Raw genomic sequence first — 10,122 nt, 5'->3', positions numbered from 1 at the left:
GTCTGAGTCTGAGCCTGAAGATGATCCTTCTACTTCCTATGCTTGAGGATTCCTGTTTCCCTGTCGGTGTTTCCAGTTGTTGTGTATGTTGTTTACATTTCAAAGTCTATCCCTTTGGCTTGGCATTTCAAATGGAATCATCCTGTAAAACTATATGTTGGTTGTTGTTTTACTCGTTTGTGTTAATTGTTGTGTAGTAATGTTTACAAAAGTCCTAATTTGTCTAAAAAACCCTTCGATGACACAAAAAGAGTCTTTTTGGCATATGCATCTATACCTATCATGCATCATGTGCATCATACATTGGTCACCGAAAAAAAACTTCCCTCGTGCTCATTACCTCCTGGTTCTTCTGCCGTAGTCTGAAAGGTGGCTCGTGCTCGTAAGATTTACCAATCGACCAGAGTTCATCAAACCAGACCATATAGAAGGAGACACATGGCTAATTTCGAAGAAAAGAATGCTCAGCTCCGCGCCGAATTGGCTGCTATGAAAGAAGACTTGGCCAAGGCTCATGACACTATGTCTACCTTGATGGCTGCACAAGAACAACCGGCCACGTCCATTCCGGCTACTACTGAAAGGATTCCATCCATCCCATTGTCCACAGTGGCTTCTGATGCTCGGTTTGTTATGCCCAATGGGCGCCCTTATGGACTTTCAGCTTTCTATGCTCCTAACACTGCAGCCGGTATTTCTGGTATTGCCAATCAAGGACAGATTCCTGCAACAACCTTTGCTTCTGCGAATACCTCTATGCCTAACGTGACTACTGTTGTTGCTGATCCTGTTGTACATATTGTGCCTCAGGTAATCGATGTTGACACTCCGCGTGGACATGACCCTATAGTGGAGGCTATGAGAGAACAATTAAGAGAGCTAGCTGGAGAGCTCCGTGAGGTCAAAGCTAGCCGTGGGAATGGTGTTTCTGCTAAGGCTTGTGATTTATGCCTGGTATCCCGGTTTGAGGTTCCTAAGAAGTTCAAAGGGCCAGATTTCGACAAATACAATGGGTTTTCTTGTCCACATAGCCACGTCATTAGGTACGTCTGGAAGATGGCCAACTACACAGACAATGATGCACTGATGATCCACTGCTTCCAGGACAGTCTGACAGAAGATGCGGCAGACTGGTACACTAGCTTGAGCAAAGATAATATCCATACTTTTGAGGAACTCGCTACTGCTTTTGAAAATCATTATGGGTTTAACACCCGTTTGAAGCCGAATAGGGATTCTCTTAAGTCTTTGTCTCAGAAGACGGACAAAACTTTCTGTGAATATGCTCAGAGATGGAGAGGGGCAGCCGCCCGTATTTCTCCTCTCCTTGATGAGGAAGAATTGACACAGACATTCCTGAAAACTTTGGAGAAGGAATATGTTGAAAGAATGATAGTCTCTGCACCAAATAACTTCTCTGATATGGTTGCCATGGGAACTCGTCTAGAGGATGCTGTCAGAGAAGGCATCATTATTCTTGAAAAAGGTGAATCCTCAGCTAGTGCGCCGAAGAAGTATGGTAACAGCCACCTTAAGAAGAAGGAATCCGAGGTAGGGGTGGTATCTGGTAGTCAGTCTGCAGCTGTTGTCACTCCTATTAATGCTGCTCAGTTACCTCTACCCTACCAATACATGCAGTACTCTCAACATCCTTTCTTCCCACCGTACTACCAGCAATATCCTCTGCCACCGGGTCAACCACCAGTGCCCGTTAATGCCATTACTCAGCAGGTACAACAACAGCCTCCTGCTCAACAGCAACAGCCGCAACAACAGGGCCCTCGGCCCAAGCCTTATTTTCCACCGATACCGATGCGGTATGCTGATCTACTCCCAACCCTACTTGCTAAAGGACATTGCGCCACCAGGCCAGGCAAGCCTCCGCCTATGCCATTGCCTCCCAAGTTTCAACATGATCTCAAATGTGAATTCCATCAGGGCGCTCAAGGCCATGATGTTGAAGGTTGCTATGCTCTGAAGTACGTTGTAAAGGATCTAATAGACAGAGGACAGTTGACTTTTGAAAATAGTGTCCCGCACGTTCTTGACAATCCACTTCCAAACCATGCGGCTGTTAACATGATTGAGGCTTTCGAAGGAATCTGTGCTCTTGATAAGGTTGAAACATCTCGGGTTCCTCGAGAAGCTCCCGCTTTAGATGTCTGTAATGTTGCTACTCCTTTGGTGCCGCTACATGTCAAGCTCTGCCAAGCTTCCTTGTTTAATCATGATCATGCTTCCTGTCCAGAGTGTCTCCAGAATCCTATGGGCTGTTGCACAGTGCAGGATGACATACAGAGCCTAATGGACAACAAGCACTTAGTTTCCAGCGACGTTTGCATGATTGTGCCAATGTTTCATGATTTCCCTGCCAAGAGTGTACCTCAGACAAGGAATGTCGAGCCCTTGGTGATCAGACTATCTGGTCCAGTGCCTTATGCCTCTACCAAAGCCGTCCCTTACAAGTATGATGCAACTATGATTGAGAATGGAGTAGAAGTGCCTCTGGTATCCCCAGCTATCGTTAGTAACATTGCTGAAGAAACTACAACTCTGAGGAATGGAAGGGTCCGTCCGCCCTTGTTCTAGAAGAAGGTTATTACACCTGCTGCCACAGTAACTCCACCAGTTGCTCCCCCTGTTGACAAGAGTGCCAGCCCATCGGTCCAGTCTATCGAAGAATCCAATTTGGACGAGATTTTGAGGCTTATTAAAAAGAGCGATTATAAGATTGTAGACCAGCTGCTGCAAACTCCGTCAAAAATATCCATCTTGTCGTTGCTCCTGAGCTCGAAAGCCCACAGGAAAGTGTTGATGAAAGTGTTGGAACAGGCCTATGTTGATCATGAGGTCTCCGTGGATCAGTTCGATGGAATAGTGGGTAACATTACGGCTTGTAATAACTTGTGGTTTAGTGACGATGAACTCCCCGAAGCAGGGAAGTACCACAACTGGGCTTTACATATCTCAGTGCACTGTAAGTCTGACATGATATCCAATGTGTTGGTGGACACTGGATCAACCTTAAATGTAATGCCCAAGTCTACACTGAGACAGTTGAGCCCTCAAGGAATTTCTCTGAGGGAAAGCAGTTATTTGGTTAAGGCTTTTGACGGATCTCGTAAGAATGTTCTTGGGGAGGTAGATCTGCCAATTACCACTGGTCCAGAAACGTTCCAGGTCACTTTCCAAATCATGGACATCAACGCATCTTACAGTTGCCTCCTCGGAAGGCCGTGGATTCACGATGCTGGGGCAGTAACTTCCACTCTGCATCAAAAGCTCAAGTTTGTGAGGAATGGTAAGCTTGTCACTGTACATGGTGAAGAAGCGTATCTGGTTAGTCAAGTGTCATCTTTCTCTTGTGTTGAAGTAGGATCCGCTGAAGGGACATTATTTCAGGGCTTGACTATTGAAAGTGCAGAGCCTCGGAGAGCTAGTGCTACTATGGCCTCATTAAAAGACGCCCAGAAAGCTGTTCAAGAAGGGCAAGCTGCCGGCTGGGGCAAAGTGATACAGATTCTGGAAGATAAGCGCAAAGAGGGCCTTGGCTTCTCCCCGACTTCAGGCGTTTCAACAGGAACCTTCTATAGTGTTGGATTTATCAATGCTATTACCGAAGATGCCACTGAAAGTAGTTATGTGCCTGTGTTTGTTGTACCAGGAGCCACTGTGAGAAATTGGGAGGCCATTGACATTCCTTTAATCATACATGCCTCCATGTTATGTGTCTTGTTGCTCATGCTTGTTTTTGTTTTCAAAATAACAATCCTTTCGCTCTGCCCAAGGCAAAAGTGATGTATTTGTAAGGGCATGTTTGTTTCTGCATTGCCGTTAGCAATAAAAATTGTCGTTTTTTCCGCGACTCTTTGATTTTTACTTTTTAGTGCCTTTTTCTTGGAAATAATGGTAATGCCAGAAAAAACCAAAACATCTTTATTTTCTTATTAATTTCAAAAATCTGCATGAAAAATCTTTTTCTAAAATCATCCCAATCATATTATGTAGATTGAACCATAATAAACCTGTTGAGCACAGTGACCCTACGATTCCTCCAAATTTTGAATTCCCTGTATATGAAGCTGAAGATGAAGAAGGTGATGAAGAGATACCATGTGAGATCGTTCGACTGCTTGAGCAAGAAAGAAGAACCATTCAGCCTCACCAGGAAAAGATTGAGCTCATCAATCTGGGCACTAAAGAAAACAAGCGAGAGATCAAAATCGATGCTGCACTTGAGCCAGAAGTGAAAAAGAAGATTACTCAGCTTCTCCATGATTATCCAGATGTTTTTGCATGGTCCTATGAAGACATGCCGGGTCTAGATCCCAAGATTGTGGAGCATCGGATACCAACAAGACCTGAATGCCCTCCTGTCAAGCAAAAATTGAGAAGGTCTCATCCAGACATGGCTCTTAAGATCAAGGCCGAGGTGCAAAAGCAAATTGATGCAGATTTCCTCATGACAGCTGAATATCCTGAGTGGATTGCCAATATCGTCCCGGTGCCAAAGAAAGATGGGAAAGTTTGGATGTGTGTTGACTACAGAGATTTGAATAAAGCCAGTCTGAAAGATAACTTCCCATTACCTCATATTGATGTGCTTGTTGACAGTACTGCTCAATCCAAAGTGTTCTCCTTTATGGATGGTTTCTCTGGCTATAACCAGATACGGATGTCGCCTGAAGATAGAGAAAAGACGTCCTTTATCACTCCATGGGGAACATTCTGTTATAAAGTAATGCCTTTCGGCTTGATAAATGCTGGTGCTACCTATCAAAGGGGTATGACTACTCTGTTTCATGATATGATTCACAAAGAGATTAAAGTATATGTAAATGATATGATTGTGAAATCAAGTGACGAAGAGCAGCATGTTGTATACTTGAAAAAGATGTTTGAAAGGTTGAGAAAGTATAAGCTGCGGTTGAATCCCAACAAATGTACATTCGGTGTAAGATCTGGAAAGCTGTTAGGCTTCATTGTCAGCCAAAGAGGCATCGAAGTTGATCCTGACAAAGTCCTAGCCATCAGAGAGATGCCGGCCCCTCAAACTGAAAAGCAGGTCAGAGGCTTCCTCGGACGCCTGAATTACATATCTAGATTCATATCTCACATGACTGCTACCTGTTGACCAATTTTCAAATTGCTCAGAAAGAATCAGCCCGTTGTATGGAATGATGAATGCCAGGAAGCTTTTGATAGCATTAAAGAATACCTGTTAGAACCTCCTATCCTCGTCCCGCCAGTGGAAGGAAGGCCCTTGATTATGTACTTGTCAGTATTGGATGAATCCATGGGATGCGTTCTCGGTCAACAAGACGAGACTAGAAAGAAAGAACATGTTATTTACTATCTGAGCAAGAAATTCACCGACTGTGAGACTCGATATACAATGCTTGAAAAGACATGTTGCGCTTTAGTTTGGGCTGCCAAACGCCTGCGTCATTATATGGTGAATCATACAACTTGGTTGATATCCCGAATGGATCCAGTCAAGTACATCTTCGAAAAGCCTGCTGTTACTGGAAAGATTGCGCGTTGGCAAATGTTGTTGTCTGAATATGATATTGTGTATAAAGCTCAAAAGGCGATCAAAGGAAGCATCCTCGCTGAACACCTTGCTTGTCAACCTCTGGATGAGTACCAGCTGATCAAGCTTGAGTTCCCTGATGAAGAGATTATGTATCTAAAGGCAAAGGACTGTGAGGAACCACTGATTGGTGAAGGGCCAGATCCCAATAGCAAATGGGGGTTGGTATTTGATGGTGCTGTCAATGCTTATGGTAAAGGGATTGGGGCCGTTGTTATAACTCCGCAGGGGCATCACATTCCTTTTAATGTTCGGATAACTTTTGAATGCACAAATAACATGGCTGAGTATGAATCATGCATCTTGGGAATTGAAGAAGCAATTGACCTGAGGATCAAGTGTCTTGACATCTACGGAGATTCTGCACTTGTCATTAATCAGATAAAAGGTGAATGGGAGACCCATCATGAGAAGCTGATTCCTTACCGTGACTATGTAAGACGGCTGTTGACATACTTCACGAAGGTTGAGCTACACCATATCCCTCGGGACGAAAACCAGATGGCTGATGCCCTTGTTACTTTGTCTTCCATGTTTCGTGTGAACCACTGGAATGATGTGCCCATAATCAAGGTGCAACGGCTTGATAGACCTGCTCATGTGTTTACTATTGAAAAAGTGCCTAGTCAGGCTAATGAAGATGTGAGTGATGGAAAGCCTTGGTACTATGACATCAAACGGTTCTTGCAGAATCACGAATATCCGCCTGGTGCTTCCAACAAAGATAAAAAGACCCTGAGAAGATTGGCTAGTAGATTCCTTCTGGATGGAGAAACCCTATACAAGAGGAACTATGACATGGTCCTGTTGAGATGCGATGATAAACAAGAAGCTGAGAAATTGATGCATGACGTCCATGACGGTACCTTCGGAACCCATGCTACGGGCCACACTATGTCAATAAAACTGTTAAGAGCCGGCTATTACTGGATGACTATGGAACACGACTGCTACAAACATGCCAAGAGATGCCACAAATGTCAAATCTATGCTGACAAGATTCATGTGCCTCCACATGCTCTCAATGTTATCTCTTCCCCATGGCCTTTCTCTATGTGGGGCATTGACATAATCTGAAGAATCGAACCAAAAGCTTCTAATGGACATCGTTTCATTCTAGTGGCAATTGACTACTTCACCAAGTGGGTTGAAGCTGCTTCCTATGCGAATGTGACCAAGCAAGTAGTAGTGAAGTTTATCAAGATTAACATCATCTGTCGATACGGTGTTCCCAGTAAGATCATCACTAACAATGGTTCCAATCTGAACAATAACATGATGCAAGCTTTATGCGAAGAATTCAAGATTGAACATCACAACTCTTCTCCTTATAGACCTCAGATGAATGGTGCAGTTGAGGCCGCTTATAAGAACATCAAGAAGATTGTTCAAAAAATGGTCACTACCTACAAAGACTGGCATGAGATGCTGCCGTTTGCCCTGCATGGTTACCGTACTACGGTGCGTAGTTCAACCGGGGCAACTCCTTTCTCTCTTGTATATGGTATGGAAGCAGTTCTCCCTCTGGAAGTGGAGATTCCATCTCTTCGTGTGATCATGGAAGAAAAATTAACTGAGGCTGAATGGTGTCAAAGTAGGTATGATCAGTTGAATCTGATTGAAGAAAAACGCATGGATGCTATGGCTCATGGACAGTTGTATCAAGTACGAATGAAGAGTGCTTTTGACAAGAAAGTCCGACCTCATGAATCCAAGGAAGGCGAACTTGTATTGAAGAGAAAGATAAGTCAGCAACCCGACCCCAGGGGCAAGTAGACACCGAACTATGAAGGCCCTTATGTTGTCAAGAAGGCTTTCTCTGGTGGTGTGCTTCCAAACCCTGTAAATGCCGATATATTCAAGAAATACTTTGTCTAAAAATGAAAAGAACAGCGTGGTAGGTCGAAAACCCGAAAGGGCGGCCTAGGCAAAAATACGCTTCCCGGTGGATCGAAAACCCGAAAGGGAGATCAGGAAAAAGTTAGGGACAAAAAAAAATGAAATGAAAATGAAAAAGCTCGCTGAGATTGTACGCAGCTCAGGCAAAAATGAGCGTCTCGATGAACCGAAAACCCTAAAGGGCGGTTCATGCAAAAATGAGATTGAAAATGAAAAGACAAGTAACTATATCTGACAAATCACCATCACTCCTTGGGGCATCTGCAACTGTCAACGATTGTCTTCATCAGAAGCTTCTGTACCGGTAAATTCAAAATTTCTATGAAATGTAGGGGTCATCGTGCTCAATGTACCACCAACCAATAAAATTACCATTTTCCAAGCTTTGTAAATCCGTGGAGTTATGCCCTTGGCTAATTTTCACTCCTCTACATCAATTTGAGCCTGTGCTTTTTTTTTTTTTTTTGAAATTCTACTTTCCTTCAACTTCCAATGCTATGTACAAAATACTTTCTTTCCATTTGATTAAGCCAATGTCTGAAACAAAGATTTTTGAAAGTTGAAAAACCTTTTTTCTGTTTATTTTGAAAGCAGACCTGAGCAACAGGGTACATTTAAGTGAAACATGCATGAACAACTGAGTGTCAATGTCTATTTCAATACATGGTGCAAGCAGGTTGTTCCCCAGGGCGATTTGTGGTCAATGGCAAGAATGAAAAAACAGAATGAGAATGAAAAATGAAAAAATGAAAATGAAAGGCTCGCTAAGTCGAAAACCCGAAAGGGCGGCTTAGGCAAAAATGAGCACCCCGCTGGATTGACAACCTGTGAAGGCAATTCAGGCAAAAATGGGGCAATGAGAAGAATGTGTTCCTGGTGGATCGAAAACCCGAAAGGGCGTTTCAGGCAAAAAATGGGAATGAGAAATGGAAAATGAAAAATGATATTAAAAGCATTGACCACAGATGCGAACATCCAATGTTTACCCAGCACTGACGCGCCTAGCAATGGCGATCGGTATCAAAGAATCTTCCAAGGTTCCCTCTTCTGCAAGTTTTGCATATGTGATGTAATATATTGCCCTCAGCCATGGTCTCAACGTCGATCTCTCCAAGGAGGATTTCCAAATGTATATGATATGGCACGAGCCACTACGTGCCCAATCTTCCAATGTTTTGTCTGTCTTTGTGAAACTATCCCGCCAAATTGCAAACAATCATGCATTTCCAAGCATCCATACATGCATAATCATGCATTCTACGTGCTCATGCATTGGTAAAGTTGATATACCGTACATACATGTTGCATTTCCAATCTCAATTTCCAATTCAATCTAATGTCTATGTAAAAACCCCTGTGAAAATTTCTGTGAGCCAATGTTACTTGGCCATGTTTCTACCTGCAAGACTGATGTCTGTGTTAAAATCTCTGTGAAAGTCTTTTTGGGCCAACGATGGTGGTCATGGCTATCTCCAAATCAAGTCAATGTCAATCTACTCTCAATTTGCATCTTGTTAAATCAAACTTCCAATGTATCTCGCTATATAATTTGTTATCGGTCAAGCGACCAGTTCGATCCAAAGAACAGCTTGCACCTGCCTATATGCTTATGTTTCCGGTCAAGCAGCAAGTTCGATCCAAAGAACAGTTTGTACCCATCTTGTGTTTTGTAATCCGTCAAGTAGCAAGTTCGATCCAAAGAACAGCTTGTACCTGCCTATCTGTTTGTGTTTTCGATCAAGTAGCAAGGTCGATCCAAAGAACAACTTATATCTGCCTATATGTCTTTGTTTCCGGTCAAGTGACGAGTTCGATTCAAAGAACAACTTGTACCTGTCTTCTGTTTGTATCCCCGGTCAAGTAGCGGGTTCGATCCAAAGAACAGCTTGCACCCATCTTTTGTTTGTATTCTCGGTCAAGTGGCTAGTTCGTTCCAAATAACAGCTTGTACCTGCTTGTTTGTTGCCCGTTCTGTCTACCTTGATGTCAGTCAATCCCCTGGTGGTATGACATATCCTGTAGACTCCGGTTTTGCTCGTCTTGCATTCATAATTGAAATATTGCATGGCATTGATAGTTAAAAATGTGAAAGCATATTTTTATGTCCAAAAATAACGTCATGTCTGATATTTAAGCATCTTCGTCCCATCAAACAAAGACTTCGTCTTGTGACTCTCCGGACAAAGAAACTTAAATAGGGGCAGCTGTTATATCCTAATTTTGGACCTAAAATTATTTGCTCAAAATGTTTTTATCTCTGATATGTGTCTTTGACCTTTGAGAGACTGCTAATTTGCTACTGTTTACTCTGATATTTTACTCTGCTGTATTTACGTATTTCTACTGTCTGTGTTTGAAGATATTTTCAATTGTGATTTTGTCTGTGTTTTCCTGCATTTGAAACCACCCAAAGGGTTTTTCTTGCATTCCAAGTTATTTGAAATTGTCTCTGATCAACTGCATATTTTTCTCTACATTTTATCTCAATGCTATTTGCAAAACTCATGAAAAGGGTATTTTAGTCATTTCCTGCATTCAAACTCATTTTAGTCCCTGTAAATTGTCTCTGAGTCTTTCCAATTAGTTTGTATAAATTCTTGTTTTAATTCCATCTTAAGATACCTATCAAA

General features: G+C 42.6%; 1 protein-coding gene and 1 pseudogene across 1 annotated transcript; both read left to right on the top strand.

Moving 5' to 3' along the window:
* Positions 1-438: 438 nt before the first annotated feature.
* Positions 439-3,798, top strand: LOC146915061 (uncharacterized; annotated as a pseudogene).
* A 278-nt stretch (positions 3,799-4,076) lies between these two features.
* On the top strand, positions 4,077-9,573 carry LOC146915060 (uncharacterized). Its single transcript, XM_085721219.1, has 3 exons — positions 4,077-4,139; positions 5,156-6,455; positions 9,437-9,573. Exons 1-3 carry the CDS (start codon positions 4,077-4,079, stop codon positions 9,571-9,573), a joined length of 1,500 nt encoding a protein of 499 aa, XP_085577345.1.
* Positions 9,574-10,122: the final 549 nt, after the last annotated feature.

Source organism: Medicago sativa, chromosome 6 (genome assembly GCF_051527215.1).
Source record: "Medicago sativa cultivar Bolivia chromosome 6, Bolivia_mono, whole genome shotgun sequence".
Taxonomy (NCBI): Eukaryota; Viridiplantae; Streptophyta; class Magnoliopsida; order Fabales; family Fabaceae; genus Medicago; species Medicago sativa.
This window is presented reverse-complemented; position numbering and strand designations above follow the sequence as displayed.